At 42.9% G+C, this 23,944-nt stretch overlaps 3 protein-coding genes across 3 annotated transcripts; all 3 read left to right on the top strand.

Moving 5' to 3' along the window:
• Positions 1 to 8,852: 8,852 nt before the first annotated feature.
• LOC117622882 (sodium/calcium exchanger NCL1-like) lies at positions 8,853 to 11,418 on the top strand. Its single transcript, XM_034353678.1, has 7 exons — positions 8,853 to 8,940; positions 9,126 to 9,311; positions 9,442 to 9,623; positions 9,768 to 9,913; positions 10,332 to 10,608; positions 10,693 to 10,992; positions 11,136 to 11,418. Exons 1-7 carry the CDS (start codon positions 8,931 to 8,933, stop codon positions 11,382 to 11,384), a joined length of 1,350 nt encoding a protein of 449 aa, XP_034209569.1. The 5' UTR covers positions 8,853 to 8,930; the 3' UTR covers positions 11,385 to 11,418.
• Positions 11,419 to 14,566: 3,148 nt separating this feature from the next.
• LOC117621723 lies at positions 14,567 to 15,903 on the top strand. The gene is made up of 2 exons (XM_034352275.1): positions 14,567 to 15,256; positions 15,307 to 15,903. Exons 1-2 carry the CDS (start codon positions 14,567 to 14,569, stop codon positions 15,901 to 15,903), a joined length of 1,287 nt encoding a protein of 428 aa, XP_034208166.1.
• Positions 15,904 to 17,821: 1,918 nt separating this feature from the next.
• Positions 17,822 to 19,051, top strand: LOC117621722. The gene has a single exon (XM_034352273.1). The coding sequence runs from the start codon at positions 17,822 to 17,824 to the stop codon at positions 19,049 to 19,051; it is 1,230 nt and encodes a 409-aa protein (XP_034208164.1).
• The last annotated feature ends 4,893 nt before the right edge of the window (positions 19,052 to 23,944 follow it).

The following is a 23,944-nucleotide window of genomic DNA, read 5'->3' as shown; positions in this document are numbered from 1 at the left end:
TTTCTTTATCAGTTTGGCCTCATTAACAAGTTGTAATGTCCAGTAATTTATATCTTTTTCTGAATTGGGACCTAGTTCAAAATACAAGGCAAAGAGTTTGGCATTTGATTCTTTCTTTGTAGGACAAGAAATTAACAAAGGGGTTATCACAACCACCGTTTGGTTGAGTTTTCAGAAACTGCTCTAAAATTTCTTAACAGCAAGGGGCTTGTAGTTCAAGTGATTAAGATCATTTATCTTTGCACTCGAGGTTCTATGTTTCAATTCCCTCTTCCCCCTAACATTGCTTATATATAATAAAATAAAAATCTAACTGAACATTGAACATTAATTCTTTGAAACTACCAAACTTTTATGGTTGAGTGTCATTGGATTGTTTTCTATTTTTATAATTTTAGTGACAAAAAAAAAAAAAAAAAAAAAAAGAAAAGGGTTAATGACCTAAATGGTCCCCTAACTATCGCTCAAGTATCATTTTGGTCCACCAACTAAAATTTTCATTTCAAACGTCCTTAAACTTTTTATTTTGTACCAAGATGGTCCATCCGTGATAGATTTCGTCAATTTTGATCACGCGATGGCCACGTGACTGAGTTTTGAAGGGTATATGCGACTTTTTGAGAAGCCTTATCGTTCAAAACCAAAATCCCTCCAAAATATCTCCACTTTTTTAGAAGCCCTCTCATTTCCCGCGATTACCATCGAGTGAAAGGGATTCTAATGCGAGTTGCTGAATTGGTCGATGCTGTAGTAGTGTGCGAGTCGCTGAATTGGTGAAGTTAGTGTGTCATTTCAGTGTTAGTTTTGGAGTTCGAATTTGGGAGTTTGGGTTAGGGTTTGATTTTGGGGATTTTGGAGATCTTGGGAAATTCACTAATTGCTGATAATGGAGTATGAATTCCGTTCGGGTGGAAAGACTCCCAAATACGGTAAGGGCTTCTATAATGCATTTTATGTTGTTTTTGTTTGGAAATGGATGAGTTGTCCTTGTCTGGAACTGTGGTTTCTTTAGAAAGATTCCTTTTTCTGTGTTTGTGTTTGGCTTTTTGGTTGTTTTATGTTTAAAGTAAGGGTAAAGGAATCGTTTTCTTGTATGTGGATTTGGCTTTTGCTACATTGACTGCAGAGTGTAAGCTTTATGTCTATGGTCCCTTGGTTGTGGTTCCTGTATGTTGAATATGGTGGTTTTTTTAAACAGCTGTGGTCCCTTGGTTGTCTGGTTCACACCCAACTCAGTAATTGGTGCCCTTGTCATCATTAGCATTAACAACAAAACTACGACTTTAGAATAACATATTGTTGTTTCAATTTTGCAGCTACCAATGGAATGTGCACTCTAGAATTACATCATGGGGGCTGGTTTAAAAATGGGGTTTATAAGAAGGGTAAGGTTTGTTATTTGGACAATATTATAGAGGATTTTCTGTCCTTGTTAGATTTACTGAAAATTGGGAGAGGTCTTGGGTATGATGTTGACAATTCTCAAGTTGAGCAACGTTTGGAAATTAGAGGTAAAATTCCTGAGGGTAGATTAGAGCTTGTTACATCAGATGCTATAGTGGTTAAAATGGTTGGCCATATACCATCCAATAAGGTTATTGTGTTATACTGTAGTGAGATTGAAGACTATGAGTATGATGCAGATGCAGAGAATTGTGATGGGGATTTGACTCAGAATTACCAAGTGAAAGATGTGGATTATATTGAAGTTGAAGATGAGGAGACTTTTGAGAATGTTGGGACAAAAGTGTGGTCAAAGAGGTACCAAATGAAGATGCATGGTCAGAATTACCAAATGAAGATATAGGGGCACATGTGACAATTGATAATGAAGGGGCAGAATTGCCAAATGAAGATGAAGATGCATAATCAGAAATTAAAGACAGTGATTATGAGTTCAATGAAAATGAGGCAAAGGCCAGGCAAACTGTTTGAGAGAATGTAGCAGATGAGGGGACTAGTCATGGTGCTCCAGGAGAGGTGTCATCAGATGGTGCTTAGACATCAGAATTTGACACTGGAAGTGAGACTGAAGATGAGGGTAACTATAGAAAAAAGATAAAACTGCCAAAGTTTAAGCAGTATAGAAGAGATGTGGATTTGAAAAATCCTGAGTTTAGATTGGGAATGAAGTTTGCAAACAAAAAACTACGGATAGAGGCTATCAAGGAGCATGCAATTATACATGGTAGGGAAGTGAAATTGAAAAAAAACGACAACAGATGAGTTCAGGCTAAATGTGTGAAAGGGTGTTCTTTCCAAGTATATGGATCAAAGATTAATAGAGAGGAAGGGACATTTGCAATAAAAACTTTGAGCCTAGAACATCAGTGTGGAAGAGTGGACAAGCTTAGGCATACTACATCAAAATGGCTTTGTGACAGATATGCAAACAAGCTGAAGTGCAACTCAGACTTTGATATGAAATCATTTCAAGAAGATGTGTTGGAAGATTACAAAATAAATGTGACCAAAATTCAAGTTTATAGGGCAAAGAGGCTAGCCAGAGATTTAAATGAAGGTACTTAAAAAGAATAGTATGCTAGATTGTGGGATTATGCAGAACAATTGAAAATTGGAAACAAGGGTAGTACAGTGAAGATTAAAACTCAGATTGTGAAGGGTGAGACAGTGTTTCAAAGGATATATGTGTGCTTGGCTGCTTGTAAGAAGGGATTTTTAGAAGGTTGCAGACCTGTTATTGGTGTTGATGGCTGCCATTTGAAAGGGCCTTATCCTGGACAGATCTTGACGACTGTTGGGGTGGATGGGAACAACGGTTATTTCCCAGTAGCTTATGCAGTGGTTGATATTGAGAGTAAAGACTCTTGGATTTGGTTTTTCAATCTTCTTATTGAAGATTTAGGGATTACAAATGAAAAAGCTTGGGTAGTGATTAGTGACAAACAAAAGGGACTTGTACCTGCCATTGAGAGAGTACTTCCAACTGCAGAGCACATGATGTGTGTGAGACACCTGTACAGTAACTTTAGGGCATCATATATTGGTCTTGCTCTGAAACATATATTATGGGCTGCAGCAAGAGCTACAACTGTGCCTTGGTGGGAGGCAGAAATAGAGAAGATGAAAAATGAGGATGAGGAAGCATGGAAGTGGTTGAAGAAGAGACCTGCAAAAAATTGGAGCAGATCTCACTTCGAATCACATTTTAAATGTGATCTTTTGTTGAATAATCTATGTGAAAGTTTCAATGCAGCCATACTAGATGCAAGGGATAAGACAATTTTGAGTTGCTTGGTGAGGATTGTATGTGATGCTTAGGATGGCTAGTAGGAGGTCTGCATGTCAGAATTGGAGATACTCTGTTGGGCCTAGGATCTTCAAGATAATTGAGAAGAACAAGCTAGGTTCATCACAATGCATTCCTAGATTGGCTGGTGAGAAATTGTATCAAGTGAGCCACATTTATGGTGGAGAATTTGTTGTAGACCTTAGAGCAAAGACATGCTCTTGTAGGAGGTGGAATTTATGTGGAATACCATGTCCCCATGCAATCTCAGCAATATTTCAAAGATGTGAAAACCCAATTGCTTATGTGGATGATTGTTATAAACTAAAGACTTATATGAAGGCTTATGAACCTGTGATTCACCCAATCCCTTCAATGGACCAATGGAGTAAATGTGGTCTTCCTCCAATTAAACCTCCACTTTATAAGCAACAACCGGGTAGGCCTAAAAGAGTTAGGACGAAGGAGCCTGGTGAGGTTGAAATACCAGCCCCCATCCCACCAAACCCTATGCCTCCAAATTATATTGCCCCACCAGCCAAGCTTAGAAGGGTTTTCATTCAAATAAGATGTGGTGGATGCGGTCAAAAAGGCCATAATAGAGCAACATGTGACAGACAAAACAATGAAACCCAATAGGTATGACTGTTAAACACCTTGTTTAGTTCTATGTTATGGCGTACTTACATTAATAATTTTGTTATACATTTGCAGGTTCATGCATCTTCAACCCAAATGGAGCAAGGTTCTTCTTCTAACACAGTAAGAGGGAGAGGCATAAGTAGAGGAAGAGGAAATATTGCTCAAGCTACTGCTAACCCAAATTCTCTACAAAGTGTAAACTTTGGTTGTTCTTGTGGTTTTAAATTGCAAAAGTCATTAGGAAGCTGAAATCTTTAATTTTTTTTTTAGATGGCAAGAGGTAATGGAGAAGGAGGCAGAGGCATAAGTAGAGGAAGAGGCAATATTGCTCAAGCCCTTGTTTACCCAAATTCACAAGAAAGTGTAAGCTTTATTTTCTAAATTTTTTCAATTTTTTATTGCTTATGTCATTGAAAAACAATAAAGATCAGTAACTTTTCTAGGTGACAAAAGGTAATGGACAAGGAGTCTTACCATCTTCACATATTGGCTTAGGAAGAGGTTTACCATCTTCAAAGCTAAGTGCAATTAGAGGAAGAGGCTTAGGAAGAGGCCTAAGTGGAGGAAGAGGCTTTTCAAAGCTAAGTGCAATTAGAGGAAGAGGCTTAGGAAGAGGCATAAGTGGAGGAAGAGGCTTACCATCTTCACGATCAACTGTAGGTTTTTGTCATTTGGTTCATTTCTTACCATTTCACTAATTGCCAATTTTTCAACTGTTATACACCTGGCATTACTACATTGTTAGCAAGAGGAAGGGGACAAGGAGGACCAGCTTTGGACAACATTTCCCATGATAATAACATGGCCTCAATATAAGGGAAATTATTGCTAAGGTTGTCCTATTTTGTGTATTTTGGGATATATAATTTTCTGGCCATAGGGATTTTGTGACAAAAGGGACTGATTCTGACTTTTGACTGTGTAATTGGTTTTGAGTTTGAAGGGCTAAAACTCTGTAATTGCTTGGCTATTTTAGGTTAGGTACTTTTTTGGGCAGGAGGATTTTGTGTACTTTGTGTAATTGGTTTTGAGCTAGAACAACTCAAACTGTGTAATTGGTTGTCTGTTTTGGTTTATGTACTTTTCTAGGCAGGTGCATTTTGTAATTGGAATTCTGTAATTGGTCTAACTGGTCTTCAGTTTCATGGGCTCAAACTCTGTAATTGGAATTTGAATGTTTATATGAATGTTCATTTTGTAAATTGCCTGTGTGGTCAATAATGGAATGCTTTTTACTTTGTTGTACTCAATGGAATGGCATCTCCAGATTCATATAACCTCAATTCAAGAACATTTCAGAACACTAATGCACATTCAAGGGACACTAATGCACATTTCAAAATAGTAATGCACATTTCAAAACCATTACATTCAAAAGGAACAAACCCTATAACAATTACAACTTCCCACTCATCAGAAATGTTATAAACAGACCCCAAAGACAAAATCAAGGAAACCCACATTATCAATTGTCTTTGCCCATGACCCCATTCCAAAACCTTTTTTTCCTGAACTATTTCTTTCAATTTCTCCTACAGTTCTTTCTTTTTTGCTTCCACAGCTCTCAATTGTTCTTCCTTTGCTCTACCTTCCTCCTCCATTGCTCTAAGTCTTCTAAGCAAACCAGGGACCACTTGTTTTCCTCTTGGACAAGTTTCATTATCCACCCACTCGAAATAATGCACACCTCTTCTGCTATTCTGGCAAATCAAATCTTACCCAATTTCAGACCTCATCAAGCAATTACAAATGGAAAAGAACAAATTTTGCAACCCAAATAATAACTTACCCAATTTTATCACAAGCATCGAACCTTCTTACTGGGTTCAAATCTGTCCACGAAGTCCGACGAATTATCTTCGTCCCACAGGCGCAGTACCGACTCATCCCACTTGATGTCGTTGAAATCTCCGACATTGCAAACCTAGGGTTCTAATTTGGGGGTTTTGGTGGAGCTTCTAACATAAATGGGAGGGAATGAGAAGGAATGCGATACTACAGTGGCTTGGTCGTTTTAGAAGAGGATACTCACCTAAAAATACGTTTTGTCCCTCAATTTAACGGAATAATACGCAGACTTTGACGGATGGACCATCTTGGTACAAAATAAAAAATTTAAGGACGTTTGAAATGAAAATTTTAGTTAATGAACCAAAATGATACTGAGGCAATAATTAGAGGACCATTTAAGTCATTAACCCCAAAAAAAAAAAAAAAAAAAAAAAAAACTGTTCTTTTGTTACAAGAAACGAAACATGTTCTAAATTTTGAGATACCCACTGAATCACATGCATTCTATAATGGTAGTTGGGTCAAATTTGTGAACATATACTTGGAATCTTCCTTGAAAGTTTTCTATATAATAATATCTCTCAAGATCAACTAGCCTCGCATGATTTATGGTCTCGACAGCTTATTTGAACATGTCATTAGAATCTTCCTTGTATATTTTATGAGCACATGGATAAAACCAAGATTACATTTATGACCCTCGAGTGTGATAAGTGATCCATATTTTATGAAGAAAAAGAAAAGAAACAAATCATTCAACCGCTGTAATTAGAGAACTCATCCAATCACAAAAGAGACCAAATGAAAATTAGAGGGCCAATAATGGTTCAATATTTAGTTGGAAGACAATCTGACATCACAGGGCTGCGCCCTTAAATTGTCTATATGGATTTGTTATGGGGCAAACTGCCCCCGTCACGTAGCGAAACCTTTGCACCAACATTAGGATTAATTTATTTCAATTGTTTATATTTTTCTTTATGAACGAGGACAACACGAGAGAAATTTATTGAATCTTAGAAAAAATAAAGAAGAATATACTAACTTATATAGAATCAAACAACACGACGTCTTGAATGAAATCAGGAGACAATTCGAACTATTAAAACGAGTCCTCTTCAGTTAAATTAAAAGTACTGATAAATAGAATCAAATATACTTTATATTTATACTTTTGTAATTTGAATCAAACTATTTCAATTTCAATTTAGTCCTTAATTAGAATTGTCAATCTAATTATGAGTTTTGTATTCATAAGCCCACTCAGCAAAAGTCTTTCGGACAACTTTACCCCTCCCTATCCACACTGACTCGTCTATCACACTAAGCAATGTCAACACTTCTCAAATCTTGTTTTTGATCAAACTACACTTCTCAAATATAGTTGTTTAGGTTAGCAAAAGTCTTTGATTTCTATGGTTCTTTTCTTTTTTCTTCTAAATATATATATATATGATTTTTTTTTTTTTTTCTCTCTCATTCATCCACTTGGCCACCCAAGCTTAAAATATGTTGCATGTTATACTTACTCTACGGTCACATGTATATATTACCCATCTACTTTTCTGGATCTATTTTCATCTTACCAAATTCCTAGTATCAAACTTCACAACTAAAACATGCCCATGAACCATGTAAAGCTATATATATATATATGCGAAGAAACACAAAGCAAATGCAAAAAGTGTACAAGCTTCTTCGCCAAGCCAAAACATGGCAAAGAAACTCACACTCCTTTTGCTAGCCATCTTGTTACTTCAACAAGCCAGCTCCGGCGAAAGTCGGTCCATAACAAACGACTTGCCGTTGAGCATGGTCTCCGATGGAGTACTCGAAAAAACTCCGAAACCAAATTCCATTTGGCTGCCGGGCCGCTTGTTCTCTTCAGATAGTTGTGACCAGACATACGGGTTCTTGCCATGCACAACCACAGTTTTGGGAAATACTTTCCTGATCATCGTTTATGGCTACTTGATGTTTCTATCAGCCAAGCTGTTGTCTAATGGAAGTGAGATTCTGCTGCAGATTTTAGGGCCTGGTATCGTTGGTGGTTTCTTCCTGCCTCTTTTGAGCTCTATACCTGATGCCACCATTATTCTTGGTAAGCTTAGCTTTCATAAACCTATATAGCTAGCTAGCTCAACATTAATTCTTAATCCGAAATTAGTTATTTATTAACCTGCTATAGCACTACACTCTGCACACACACACAAAAAAAAAGAAAGAAGAGAGTTTATCTCTCTATAAATTCTTCCTATAATTGCCCATGCTTGCTGCCGTCTAGAGTGTATAATCGACAAACACATGGGCACCTCGTCAGGAATTGAAATAATTTCAATATTCATATGTTAGTAAAACACATGAAAGTCAGGAATTGAAATCATTCCGATAACCATATTGAGACAAGAAAAGTACATTATATATAATGATATATATTCGTGTCTTTACCCATTTTCAATTGATTTTGAATTGGAATACGCTCTAATTTTATTAATAAACTGATTTTAAGGATGAGTTTATGCTCGGTTTAACGTGATATGCTATCCGAGCAATGCACTGGCTTTTCTTCTCCTCTATTTTATTTGCATTGGAAAAGGAAGAAAAATAATTATCTGCAAAATTATGTCATTATCAGTAAGGTCAAATGACGCAACTTAAGTTAATTATGTGCAGAAAAATTATTTTATTTCAAGTAGCCTTATTGCGTAAGTACTTGACATGTTCATGTGATAGTGGAGTAGTTAGTCTAAGCTCATCATGTCAACTATTGACTTGGTCAAGTTATAAAAATTGGTTAACTAGTAATTTTCAAAGAACAAAATAAAAAATCAGTTGTTGACTATAAGAAAGTCTTGCTGCTCAGATATGAACAACTGACTACCTCTCACCCACAATAATTAACGAAATAACGATATTATTAACAAGCTAATAATCATACATTAGCCAGTTAATTAGAGTGGATGTGCTCCCCTCACTCTGCACCTGAGTTCGAATCTTCTGTCTCGTAGTTTATATTAGATTAAAATAAAATATCGTTTGTATAAAATTTAAAAAAAAAAACACACAAAAAGCTAATAAAGTTGAACATGGTTAGGTATGCCTCGACCTTCTTTTGGCTTATGAAACGGATTACCCCTTCTCTTAAAAGAAAAACTCAAGGAAATTGGGGCCGAATTGCATAAGGAGATAAAAGAAAACTTGTCGCTGCATATTCAATCTTCCAAGTACATGCAGAAATGAAAAAAAAATGAAGTCATGTGTGTGATTGTAGGATGGACAAGCCCACTTCTTTTAGTGCCCATCTTTTTCTTTACCTTAATACAAAATAATTGTGTCTCTTGCAGAAGAAATTTCAATTTATGTGTTATTTATTTTGTTGGTATACGTAATACGGATGATGGAGTAAATTACTGGCTGTGCTCTTTCTGGTGTTTCTTAACAGCATCTGGACTTTCTGGAGACACAGAAACGGCTCAAAGTCAGGTCTCTGTGGGAATGGGCTTGCTAGCTGGATCAAATGTTATGCTTCTAACAATTCTATGGGGCACCTGTCTCCTAGTTGGCAAATGTGACCTTGAAAATTCAGTTGCAGTTGATCAAAAAGATGAAAAACGATTTAGCTTAACTGGTACTTTTTCCTATACTGTTATTGGCTTAATGTGTGTAACTCAATGTTTATAGTATTCTACCCTAAAATGAAAAAGGAAAAAAGAAAAAAAGAGGTATATTCATTGTTCTGTTTATTTTTTATTCATCAGGATCTGGAGTGAGCACAGATATTTGGACAAGCTATGCTGCAAGGATCATGGTTTTCTCTATTATTCCTTTTGTAATTGTCCAATTACCCCAAGTTTTTCACAGAACTTCTGACAATCGCTTAGCAATTCTGATTTCGCTCATCGTCGCCATCTCCTTTGTGATTGCTTATAGCCTCTATCAGGTAGCTAGCTGAAAGTTTAGTTTCCAAAAGATATTTTTCAGTTATCAAATTTCATGTTTGTTTGATTTGTATACAACATCAGCATCTTCCCATCCGTTCTGCACTTATCGCTGCATCTTATCTATGAAATATATATTGATGCAGGTCTTTCAGCCATGGATTCAGAAGAGAAAACTTGCATTATCAAAGCATAAGCATGTGATGTCAGAAATTCTAATACAGTTGAAAACAAATGCTCTGGGAAGACTTCTTACAACTGATGGTGATCCTAACAAAGTTGTTATAGAAAAGTTAGTCTTCATTAAACTCTGCAATCTTTGTCAGTTCCATTGGGATCTATTTTATCAAACAATAAGTCAGGCATTTACAAATTCACTAGTAATTCAATATATGATGTAAATTATTTGCTTCGGCACGCATCCCATGTTGGAAGGAAGCCTTGCAGCAGTATTTTACAGGATCTTGGGCTTCTCTACCATTCCCAATTGGTTGAGATGGGGGAATATAGGTTTTAAGTACTTATGTTGCTGCTCAACTAGTTGGGATATTTTTCTTTTCGGGTTTTCATTTACAAGGCATATATAAAGTTGTGTGTCATATTACTGTAATACAGATAGAAAAAAGTTTTAGTTGCCTAGTTCGTGCTTTGACTACTTCCAGATTATACTGTCAATGCTGATATTAAATAATCTGTTGATCTAATGATAGGTTGTTCAAGACACTTGATCAGGATTCGGATGGTTATCTAAGTACCGCAGACTTAAGATCTCTGATTATAGGAATCCAGTTTGACGATATGGACATAAACATCGATGAAGCAATTTCACAAGTGATGAGAGATTTTGATACATCTCATGACTCAAAGATTGATGTGGATGAATTTTTCAAGGGTATCTCGAGATGGATCAACAAGGCTAAGCGTGTCGCAATAATGGAGCGTGGAAAGCTTCCACCATCGATGAAACTGTTAGAGGATTTTGATAAGGTAAATTGTTTAAATCCTCTAATTTTCTCTAGCCTATATATATATATGTCATCTAGTTAATGACATCTGTGGCTGCATATTCAGAAAACAAAGAAAGAGCAGGATCAGTTTATGGATCAAATGGATGAAGTTGTGGAGGATGTTAAAAATGTCAAGTGGCATGCTTCCAAGGCAGTAGGGTTGCTACTTCTGGGAACTATAGTTGCTGCAGTGTTTGCTGATCCACTTGTTGATGCTGTTGACAACTTCTCAACTGCTACGAGTATCCCTTCGTTCTTCATCTCATTCGTCATTCTACCTTTTGCTAGCTCCAGTGAGATAGTCTCCACTCTAATTTTCGTCAGCCGGAAAAAGCAGAGAACTGCCTCATTGGCATACTCTGAGGTAGACAGTTTGCTAAGAATCTCTACCTTTTCTTTTGTGTATGCTAAACACTCAAAATTAAAGACACCTTGGGAATTTTGTACTAATTTAGGGTTGTGAACTATATATGATGTTCTCTGATCTATTCCTTCTTTGTGGTGCAGATATATGGCTCAGTAACAATGAGCAACATCCTTTCCCTGGCAGTTTTCTTGGGTCTGGTTTACATTCGCAACCTGACGTGGAGCTTTTCTGCTGAAGTTCTCGTTATTGTAGTTATCTGCATTCTAATGGGTGCCATTGCCAGTTTCCGCACCACCTTCCCCCTTTGGATGTCTCTGGTGGCTATGCTGCTTTATCCACTTTCTCTGTTGCTGGTTTATATTCTTGACTATGTATTTGGGTGGTCTTAGATTCGTTCTGCATCAGTTTTCATATTTAAGCAGCTTGTGGTAAATTCAATTGGCAGCATAATTTGAACCTAATACTTGTTTGTATTAGACGTCTCTTGCTCTCTTGTATCTTCTTGGTAAGTTATATTTGCATCAATTACTCATGTATGCCATGATACTCTGCAGGGACTCTAAGCCTAACCAAGAAATTGTTTTCTTACTTGGTAAATTTAGAAGTAAATAAAAAGAAAATATGAACTCATTTATGGATGATTTAGACCAAAAGTGGTAAGAACTAGGAGGAGAAAGAATAATACAAAGAAATTACAAGGAGAAAGAATATTCAGCTAAACTGCAGGCACCATTAGTGCTTTCTTTGTTAATCAAATAGTATTTTAGTGAATCTTCTCAGTAGACAAGAGCATTCACATTCTAGAAAGTCCAAGCATTGCCTAAGAGGAACTAATAAAGAATAATTCAATCTCAACATGATCAAGGAAACTAAATGCAGTGCTAATGGGGTCTAACCCAATGGAAAAAGAGCATTGACTTGCAGACCAGTGGTCTCAGGATCAAACCCCCATGACACCTTGGTAGTGTGTGTGGGTGAGAAATCCCCCTCCCCTTGTAATTTAGACTATAGCTTGTATTTTAAAAAAAATATAAAGGAAACTAAATGCAGCACAATAATTACACTATTTATGACGAAAGAAAAGGAAAATATGTGCGAAAATCTCATCTCAAAATATGATATGTGTTTTATGTAAAATCTAGAAGAAAGGCGGAGAAAGCTAAGAAGAATTTAATGACTCTAATAATATTTCCTCTGTTTAGGTTACTGCATTGTATCGAAGTGCTATGAATTATTCTAGAGCAGGCTTTCTTACAAGAATTGTGGAGATGCAGTCAGCTCCAGGACTAACATGCAATCAGTCGTTAGCATTAGATTTTCTGCAAGTTGTGGTATTGATACTGTAGGATTGGTGTGGAACCTAATTAAATCAAAATCCTAGGTCAAATAATTCTTTTTATTTGGGGATTATTTGATCTAATAGGGAATTATTCAATTTAATTGGGGATTACCCAGTTAAATAGAATATTACCTAATTGGGTCGAGAATTAATTTTATTCCTACCCCAATTCCCAATTAAATGAGGAGTTACCTATTTAAATTAGGAATTGATTTGATACCTACCCCAATTAGGGATTTGATTTACCCTAATAAATCAAATCCCTAATTAATCAAATAAATTCCAAATCAAGGAGGAATAATTCATTTCCACCTACGGAATTATTCCTCTGAAACCCTAGCCTCCGAGACCACTATAAAAGGATGGCCACACACAAAGGTTAAGGTACGTCTAAATTCCTACTGAAACTCTGCATAAATTATTCATCAAAAACCCTAGCCACCTCCTCTCTTTCTCTTTCTCACACAAGGCTCCGGCCACCACACATTGCTCCGGCCACCCGGTTTTCCTTGAAACACCCTACCTAACTTAGGCATCGGAGGGCCTTTGGCCAACACCTCCTGGGTCTGGTCCTTTTACTCCAATCTGTTTTGCAGGGAAAAAGAGAGGCGGAGAAGACGAAGGAATCTTGGGCGAATATTCTCGTCGGAAAATTTGCTCCCACAAATTGGTGCTTTCATTGAGAGCACGAGATATATTCAAAGCGTGCTCTAAATCCATCTTTCACACATTTTTTCAAACAACCATGGTTGATACAAGACGTACGAAGAGTAACGCCACCACGATGGGCCCATCTCATGGTTTCGTGGTGGAAACCTCAATGCAACCGCACGGAATCGTGGCTGCCAACGCCTTGCAGTCGTCCTCTAGTGCTTTGCAGCCACCTTCAGCTGCCATAATTGCAGAACAGCCTCCACATGACCTTGGGACCTCCACAGCCTTGCAATTGCCAGCGCCGATTACCAGAGCTGCTCTGCCTCGCTGTCCTGCAGTCGGAGCACAGAAGCAGCCACACCACTCAACTACCGGATTTGCTGCGCAGCCCCATGGCTACTCCGACGTCGTCCCAGTCTTGGAGAAAATCCATTCTCTCCCTCCTCTGCGATCACACTTGACATATGCACTTGTGTACGCGTCTAATGGAGCCCTAGCCCATATGCCGTTGGGCCCGATGCATAACACTCTACTTGACCTGCGCAGTCAGGTGGACCTTAACTCACGGGTCGATCAACTCACACAGAAGGTCGATGATCAGAACAACCTGATTGGCCAGCTACTCAGGAAGATCAACTTGAATCAAGGCCCAAACCTTGGACCCGTGACGAGGAGAGGAGGGCACACCAGCATGCCGGCGAGCAGCTCGTGAGGTCCCAGGCTGGTCAGACAAGGGAAAACTGGCAGAGGAGAGATCGAGATCGAGCAGATGAGACGCAGACAACCGCGAGCCGTTCGAGGCTAGGACCAAGGACCAATGTGCTTGAGAGGCTAGGCCTACAGTCTAATGTCCACGCCCGTTTGGGCCCATAAGGAGCTCGAGTTAGTGAGCAGTCGCGTGACAAGTGCAACGACCGATGCCCACCAACCCGCTCGAGGGCCAACACGCGGCGGCAAGCTGTAGAGGAATCCTCACAAGCTCAATCTCCTAATCTGCCCCACGGGCAGGGCACCCAAGGGGATCGACCCTTGGGAACCGAGGAAGAAGTTAGCCAGTTGAGCCCGAGACACCAAAGACGTCGACCTGAGCGACCCTCCTTGCCGGCAGAAGATGATGACCGATGCCCACCAACCCGCTCGAGGACCAACACGCGGCGACAAGATGTAGAGGAATCCTCACAAGCTCAATCTCCTAATCTGCCCCACGGGCAGAACAACCAAAGGGATCGACCCTTGGGAACCGAGGAAGAAGTTAGCCAGTCGTGCTCGAGGCACCGAAGACACCGGCACGAGACTCCAGTCCTGCGAGCAGAGGATGTCGAGAAGCTAGTAAATGACCGACTCTAAGCTCTCCAACTTAAAGGAAGCACGGAGGAGGCCCTGCACAAGGAAATTGATCGAGTTGACTGCTCGCCCTTTACCGACAAAGTGGAACGAGCTCCTCCACCGAAGCGGTTCACAACGCCATCCATCACTCCATTCAAGGGAGACTCTGACCCTGAGAGCCATTTGAGGCACTTCAAGAGCGCCATGATCCTATACAAGGCAGACGATGCCCTGATGTGCAAAGTGTTCGCGATGACCCTGCAAGGAGCAGCTCAAGATTGGTTCCACACTCTACCGTCCGCGTCGATAGGAAACTTCAAGGAGTTGGCCCTCATCTTCACAAAGGAGTACACCTCCTACAAGACGGTCAGAAAGCATGCGGACCATCTATTCAACCTGCGCAAGAAGCCAGATGAGTCTCTACGAGACTACCTAAGACGGTTTAAGGCTGAAAAGGCTAACATCATAGGATGCAATGACCAAGTTGCATCCTCAGCTTTCAAGAAGGGCTTGCCAACCGAGCACGAGCTATACCGGGAGCTGGCCATAACACCAAGTCAAACCTTGGCAGAAGTGTTCGCGACGGCAGAACGCTACGCACTTTGGGACGATGATCGAATCGCCGCAAAGAAAGCCAGCAAGCAAGTTGATCACCCGACGAAGCAGGCAAGCCAAAAGAGCAACCAGTTCGAGCAAAGAGCCCGAGATAAGCGCAGATCGCGGCCCCGAGAGGGAAGCTCAGAAATAGGGACCTTCACTGAGTTCGCTATCCCAATTCATCAGATCCTGGCTCAAGTGAAGGACAAGCCGTGGGTGAGGAGACCGCCACCCATGAAGGGAGACCCCTCTAAGAGGGACACCAGTAAATACTGCGCATTCCACGGGGAGCACGGACATTACACCAACAACTGCAATGCTTGGAAAAGGCATCTTGAGGAGCTGGTCAGAGAAGGTCATTGCACAGAATTCGTCGCAAAGAGGCCATCCAACAGATCGAGGATCGTGATGCGGCTGCCAAGGAACCTCCCCAAAAGGTCATTCGAATCAACACCATTCTAGCTGACTCCCGGGAGTCCGGGCTGACCACCAAGGAGCGCAAGAGGAAGATCGCGCAGGCAACTTATGTCTCCCAAGTCACAACAGGAGTACCAGTCATTGTGGATACACCCATCATTGGTTTCCAGAAGAAGGACTTGATCGGGCTTGACCTACCGCATAATGACGCGCTAGTCATCTGCATTCAGATTGAACAAGCTGTGATCGAGCGAATTCATGTGGATGAGGGCAGCGCAGCTAACATCCTGCAACTATCTGTCATCCAACAGATGGGATTGGAGCCCAAGATTAGCAAACTTGCCAGGTCGCTTACCGGCTTCAATGGGGCCACATCAATCACTGTCGGAACGATCGACCTTGACGTCCACTCACCCCCAGTGCTCTGCTCGCAAACCTTCATGGTCATCAACGAGATCTCCCCTACAATGGAATCTTGGGCCGACCGTGGATCAGCAAGATCGAGGCCATCACATCTGCTCTACACCAGAAGATTCGATACCCATCCCTGGAGGCGGAATCGGGCAGATCAATAGTGACCAAGCCATGGCAAGAAGATGCACAGCCCAAGGGCTCAAGAAGAGCAGGCAGTTGCAGTTCACACCAGTAATGCAAGCTGCTAACGAGGCACTGAGCGTTCCCAGCAAACAAGCAAGCTCGAGCGAGAAGGGAGCTGTTACCCCACAATAGCAATTAATGAGCCAGGATCAAGGCGAGGGAATCCGCCCGGAAGACTCCCCTGAAAAGGGTTGGAAGCCTGAGGATGACGTCGAGTTAGTACCCCCTGATCTTGGCCAGCCAGACAAAGAAGCGCAGATCGGCTCGTGCCAGAATCCAAACAAGAAGGATCGAGAGGAGGGAATCCGCCCGGAAGGCTCCCTTGAAGAAGGTTGGAAGCCTGAGGAAGACGTTGAGTTAGTACCCCTCGATCCTAACCAGCCAGACAAGAAAGCGAGGATCGGCTCGCGCCTAAGCCCAGACGAGAAGGTGGAGTTGACCATCTTCCTCCAAAACAACAAAGACATGTTCGCGTGGTCACCATCTGACATGCCCGGCATCGACCCAGACATCATCTGCCACCGCCTCCATGTCAACCCTGCCAGCAAGCCCGTGGTGCAGAAGAGACGCAACTTCGCTCCCGAGCGAGTCGCGATCATTGAAGCCGAGATCGACAAGCTTCTAGCCGCCGGATTTATTGAAGAAGTCTCCTACTCAGAATGGCTGGCCAACGTCGTTTTGGTGGCAAAACAAGAAAAGGGCAAATGGAGAGTGTGCGTCGATTATACCGACCTCAACAAAGCATGCCCTAAAGACAACTTCCCATTGCCGAGGATCGACCAGCTCGTGGATTCAACTTCCGGCAACCAGCTGCTCAGCTTCATGGATGCCTACTCCGGCTATAATCAAATTATGATGTACGACGATGACAAGGCGAAGACCTCTTTCATCATCGAGAGAGGGACCTACTGCTACAAGGTCATGCCCTTTGGGTTGAAGAACGCTGGAGCAACTACCAAAGGCTCGTGAATAAGATTTTCAAGGAGCAGATCGGCAGAACCATGGAAGTCTACGTGGATGATATGCTGGTCAAAGCCCCCAAGCGTGGAGACCACCTCAAAAACCTCACTGAGGCATTCAGCCTGCTCCGCCAATACCGCATGAAGCTGAATCCAAGTAAATGCACGTTCGGTGTATCATCCGGCCGATTCCTGGGGTACTTAGTCACACAACGAGGTATCGAGGCACACCCACGCCAAATTAAAGCCATTCTCGAGATGAAGTCACCTTCCACAGTGAAGGAAATACAAAGTCTGACGGGTAGAGCAGCAGCCCTTAACCGATTCCTCTCGAAGTCTACCGACAAGTGCAGACCATTCTTCAAAGCTTTGAAGAAGGGGCAAAAAGACAAGTGGGACGAGGAGTGCGAAGTAGCTTTCCAGAGTCTAAAGACCTACCTTACTTCACCTCCCCTGCTCTCGAAGCCAGTTCCTGGTGAAGACTTGTTCGTGTACCTGGCAGTGTCCGACTCAGCCATCAGCTCAGCTCTCATCCGAGAAGAACTTGGGGCCCAACATCCGATATTCTATACGTCAAAAGCTCTCCTCGATGCAGAGACTCGCTACCCAAAATTGGAGAAGCTCATTTTGGCCCTTGTCGTTTCCGCGCGAAAGCTGCGGCCTTATTACCAAGCTCACCGAGTCATCGTTATGACTGACTTTCCTTTGAGATCAATCCTCCACAGCCCTGATGCTTCTCAGCGGCTCATGAAGTGGGCAATAGAACTAAGCCAATACGACCTTCTCTACCGGCCAAAGACTGCAATAAAAGCCCAGGCCTTAGAAGACTTTGTTGCAGAATTCACACCATCAGCCGAAGAAGAGAAGCTGGTCAGCAAAAAAGAAGGAAAGTTCCAGAGCAGACAAGACCTCCGCGGAACCTGACCAACCCAGAGACATGTGGCAGTTAAGCGTAGATGGAGCGTCGAACCAAAAAGGAGCTGGAGCAGGCGTCGTCATCGTCACCCCGGATGGAACCCTGTTAGAGCAAGCTATCACACTTGGCTTCCCGGCTTCAAATAATGAGGCAGAGTACGAGGCATTGCTCGCTGGCTTGCGCTTGGCAAATGAGCTATCAATCAAGAAGCTGGCCATCTACTCGGATTCCCAGCTGATCACAAGTCAAGCCTCAGGAGAATACATGGCGAAGCACCCAAGGATGATCTTGTACCTTGACAAAGTCCAAGAGCTGTTGAAGGCGTTTCCCACCTTCACCATCCAGCAGGTGCCCCAAGTAGAGAACGCGCACGCAGATGTACTGGTAAGCTTAGGATCAGCACTAGATACCCAGTTCAGACGCTTCATCCCGGTCGAGCACCTTGACCAGCCTACCGTAGAAGAGGCAGAACAGCCGGACCTGATGCAGATCTACAAGGATTCTAGCTGGCAAGAACCCATCATTGACTACCTAGAGAATGAAAACTTGCCCCAGGACAAGTCTAAGGCCAGGAAAATCAAGCAGAAGGCTGCAAGATATTACATGAAAGGCTACACACATATCCGCAGATCATACTACGGGCCTCATCTCACTTGCATCAAGTACCCGCAGACGCTCGAGGTTCTCTGCAAAATACACGACGGTGAATGTGGAAATCACGCTGGAGGCAGGTCGCTTGCTCAGAAGGCTCTCAGCATCGGCTATTTCTGGCCTACCATGCGCAAAGACTCCACGGAGTATGCTCGAAGATGTGATCGATGCCAACGGTACAAGCCAATCCCTAGCTTGCCAGCTGAGGAATACCATCCGCAAAACAGTCCATGGCCGTTCATGCAATGGGCCATTGACTTGGTGGGACCTATGCCGACAGCACCTGCCAATAAGGAGATGATGATCGTTGCCACTGCTTACTTCACCAAATGGATCGAGGCCGAGGCTTTATCTTCTACCAAGGAAGATGACGTTGAGCGGTTCATCTGGAAGAACATCATTTGCAGATTCGATTGCCCGCAATCAATAGTTACCGACAAAGGTACACAGTTCGTGGGCAGGCAGATCACTGCATTCCTTGCGAAGTATGGCATCAAGCAACATCTGTCAACTCCCAGATTCCCGCAAGGCAATGGCCAAGCAGAGGCATCCAACAAGATCGTGGTGGACTGCCTAAAGAAAAGACTGGAAGGCGCATAAGGAAAATGGGTCGACGAGCTGCCAGGAGTTCTATGGGCTTATCGCACAACCAAAAGGAGATCGACCGGAGAGACACCGTTTTCCTTGGCCTATGGGACGGAAGCAATCATTCCCCCACACATCACAGTCCCTTCCATAAGCATTGAGATGGGCAGTCTTGAACAAAACTACAAGCAGATGGGAATCAACCTTGATCTGCTTGAAGAAGAACGAGAAAAGGCCATTGTTTGAGTTGCCGCCTACCAGCAGCAGCTGACGTCCTACTACAATAAGAAGGCCAGGATCAGACAGTTTCGGCCTGGAGACCTTGTGCTCAGAAAAACTTTCATCACATCACTGAGGTAAGGGTCAAAGAAGATGAAGCCAAACTGGGAAGGCCCCTACGTGATCAACCAATCTGGGAGCAGAGGAAGTTACACCTTCGACACTCTAGAAGGGAAGGAAATTCTAAGACAATAGAATGCCCACCACCTTCAGAGATACTATCTGTGAAGCTCTTCGCTTACCAGTTCGACTCCTAGCGGACGACGAGCCTCCCGTACTTCCATTGAACACAAACTGCTTTCGATGTTACCTATGTTGTTAATTTCCTTTATTCAATAAAGCGATGTATTCACACCAACATCAATATAAGAGCAAGCTTTTCAATGAAGTACTTTTTCGAGCATTATGTCCCATAAACATATACATGCAGGCAACAAGCCTTAAATCCATTGCAGACAAGCTTCTCCTCGGAGCACAAACTCAATGGAGTCTTTTTCAAGCGTTATGTCCCCGACATACACACACAGGCGACGAACCTTATCTCCATTGCAGGCAAGCTACTTCACAAGTACAAACTCAATGGAGTCTCTTTCAAGTGCTATGTCTTCGGACACACACTTACAAGATACAATGAGAATTGAAGTTCGAAAGACAACTGAAAAGCGGCCAATCAGCCAGGTTCAACAAGAAGTAAGATGGTCAACCAAAGACCACTTATTGAAAGAAAATAACAAAGTTCAAAAATAGCAAAAATGAACTACAACTACTAGGGAACTTCAGCAAGTGACCCTTAGCCGATCACATCCTCAACTGCGCTGGCGACAGCCTCATTCTGCCCAACTGGCACAACTTGCTCAACCCCTCGGTTGCTTGCTCCTTCACATCCGCCTTAGCCTCATCAGTTGACCCACCTTGGCGTTTGTCTTCCTCAATTGCAGCTTCATCTGCTATCTGCTCTTCAACTGCTTCTGCATCCACAACATCCACCTGCTCACTCTGAGCGGGGGGCAGGTCAAGACCAGACTGCTCACCGTCATCATCTTCGAAAGGGCAGCAATGAGAAGCACCATTTTGGCAATCCATGTATCTCAGCTTGTATGCATTAGCAGCAATCTCTTGCTTGGATGCCTCCGTGGCTTCCACATGGGTGTCAAACTTGACCAGCAGTTTGTCAAGATCCTGGGCCAAAGCAGCATGCTTACGTTCGAGGCAGAAGTAGGCTTCCTTGTGTTCAAGCAGGGTAGCCATAAGACACTTGAGCTCACCATCCTTTTGGCCAACAGAACTCTTGAGCACGGACATACTCTCCCTCATCTCGGAAATCCTCGGGTCATGGCGAATCCGCTCGTTCGAGAGCTTGTCAGTTAGGTCGGCATTCTTCTTCACCAGCTCGTCAAGCAGGGCAAAAGAGGGGGCAACATCACGCGAGTTTTGCATGTCCCCAACAGCAAAAACCATTCCTTTTTGAAGATGATACATGGCAGCTTCTTCTTGCTTATCCAAGGGAAGGCTCGAGAAAGCACAATGGTCGCCAACTCGATACATGTGATCAACTAGCTTAGCGCAAGCAAACGGACTTGACAGAAAGCCTGTTTTCAGCAGATCAGACACGGGCTCGCCTTCAGCAGAGCTATCACCAATTCCCAGACCGGCAATTCGTGCAATTGGAGGACTCTTCGCTCAAGCAGACGACTCTTTAGCTATTTTGGCTGCAACCTGCAACATTGAGTCAGCCCCGCGCTTGATTGTTCGTGGCCTAGCAGATGAGTCATGGTTGCTAAGCAGAGGTACAGTCCTCTTAGCTTGATTCCCAGATCGGCACAGACGACCCAAACCTTGCTTCCTAGCGGCTTCCTTACATGGCAGATCACGGGTCTTAGGCAGTACGGGCAAAGACTTGAGCAGAATTTTTTCGAACCTCTTGTATGTCATTGGCCTTCTTAATGTTCGCGCTGACGAGGCAGTTAATCCCGGCAGACGAGGCAGGAGCAACTCTCATATGGGCCTTCTGAGCAGGCGAGACCTCCCTTGTAGAAGACTTGTTCGTGGCAAGAGAAGATCTCGGCTGCCTTCGCTGTGGAGAAGTATCCACTAATCGTGAAACTACAGCTTCATATTGAGCAGAGCTACTGCACGCTTTCCTACCCTCAGGGGATTCAGTCGATGACTCCTCCTGCTCAACTGGCAAGTCACTTAGCCCCAAGTAGCGCGACTTCCACCTTTCAATATCTTCAGTAGGGGGCAGGCCACCGACTTTCTTCCGATGTTCGCTCAGCAGCCAGCTCCATTCACGAAACTTGGCGGGGATGCTCAAAGCTTGTCGAACCTTCGTCATGTCCGAGTCGAGAACGAGCTTCTTTTTTGGATGTCATCATCTGCAAGCATAAGATAAAAGTTAGTCAGACACAGCAAAGAATTCCATGGCAACAGTAGCAGATCAGAAGGATGCAACTTACCATCGCAGTAGGTGAGAAGAACGAGCGGATCGTCGCCAATCTCCCCTTCCCATCTGCCGCTGACCTTTAGCACATCCTTCCTCTACACATGATCGCCCTGACTCAAACTATCAAATAACTTGGGTTCGCGTGCGCAAAGTTGGGCATATTTCTCGAAGCGTCTCACCTCGAAGAAGTAGAAGAACTCCTGCACGGTCAAATCCAGCTTGAAGAAGCGGCTCAAATTTTCAAAGCAGATGACCGCCCGATAAACATTCTAAGTACACTTGCTCGGGGCACACTCCATGGCGCAGAACACCTCCCTGAAAAATTTCGACAGCGGAAACGTGAAACCCAGTGAGAAATAGAAGGGGTAGAACGTGACAATCTTGGCGCTTGGATTGTTCGGATCCACACGAGGTATACTGTCCGACGAGGGCTCTGCCAACTTGACATGCACATCCATGGGTATAGCGGAGTCGAAAAGGGCGCGCCACGTTTTGAACTTGGCCTCGGTGGTGACACAGTGCAAATTGGCCACCAACTTCTCTTTGGGAACCTAAGAACCGCCCCACAGGTACAAAGGCACTTGTGAGCTTGGTGATCGGCTTTTTCTTTCAGAAGACATGGTCGATGAGCAGCTGCAAAAAAAAAAGAAATAGCGAAGAGAATTGCGTTAAAATTCCTAGTTCGTCAACAAACAAAAAAAAAAGCAACAAAAAAAAAAAAGGGTCCAGCAAGCTGTAACCCAATCTGCAGAGGAGCCCAGTGCCTGCCAGCTCAAGCCCATTTGGGGCACAGCACACGTGGCCCATCGACGCAGTAGCCCAGTTCGCGCCTCAGGCCCAGCTCGTGCCGCATTCCAGCACGGGCCTGCTCCGTTCGCTCCAGTCATGTGGCCTAAGACGCGCCCAGCTGTTCGCTTGGTCCAGCAGCCATGCCCAACGCGCATGGCCCATCCTAGCGCGCCCCAGCTTGAGCCCAGACTGTAGCCTCTCTCCAACGCAAGGACCAGCCCTCTCCAACATGCCCCAGCACCATCCTGGCTCACCAGCGCACACCAAGCTCGCATGCCTCCTTTAGCAAACCACTTCACCTTGCTGCCAAAGCTCCCCATGCTGGACCCGCAACCAAGAAGACAATATATATATATAAATATACATTTATATATATATATAAATATACATATATATATATATATATAAATATACATTTATATATATATATATATATATATATATATCTTACCTAAAGATGCACTCTCTCCCTTGGTAAGCAGACGATTTTCAAAGAACCTCTCTTTGGAATATGGGAAGTGTTTCTTGCGGTTTGAAGACAAGCAAGGAAGAGCCTCATATTTAAAGCGATTGGGGTTCCTTTACCTACAAGGAATCTCAAGCCCATTCTGACTAGGAGTCCAATTTTAGAAAATTAGCAAGTAGAAAGCCTCCTCCAAGCAGGAGCTCAAACCAAAGAAGGAAGCCCAGTTGCAATTGGATGGCCCAACGGTTAATCCACATCTCCTACATGCCGCCACACGCCACCCAAAAGCTGGGGGGCATTTGTGGGAAGCTAATTAAATCAAAACCCTAGGTCAAATAATTCCTTCCATTTGGGGATTATTTGACCTTATTGCGAATTATTCAATTTAATTGGGGATTACCCAATTAAATAGAATATTACCTAATTGGGTCGATAATTAATTTTATTCATACCCCAATTCCCAATTAAATGAGGAGTTACCTATTTAAATTAGGAATTGATTTGATACCTACCCCAATTAGGGATTTGATTTACCCTAATAAATCAAATCCCTAATTAATCAAATCAATTCCAAATCGGGGAGGAATAATTCCTTTCCATTTACGGAATTATTCCTCTGAAACTCTAGCCTCCGATACCACTATAAAGGATGGCCACACACAAAGGTTAAGGTACGTCTAAATTCCTACTGAAACTCTGCATAAATTATTTCTCAATAACCCTAGCCACCTCCTCTCTTTCTCTTTCTCACACAAGGCTCCGGCCACCACACACGACTCTGGCCACCCGGTTTTCCTTGAAACACCCTACCTAACTTAGGCATCGGAGGGCCTTTAGCCAACACCCCCCGGGTGTGGTCCTTTTACTCCGATCTGTTTTGCAGGGAGAAAGAGAGGCGGAGAAGACGAAGGAATCTTAGGCGAATATTCTC

This window comes from Prunus dulcis, chromosome 3 (genome assembly GCF_902201215.1).
Source record: "Prunus dulcis chromosome 3, ALMONDv2, whole genome shotgun sequence".
Classification (NCBI taxonomy): domain Eukaryota; kingdom Viridiplantae; phylum Streptophyta; class Magnoliopsida; order Rosales; family Rosaceae; genus Prunus; species Prunus dulcis.
Note: the sequence above shows the minus strand (reverse complement) of the source record. Positions and strands in the feature narration are given on the sequence as shown.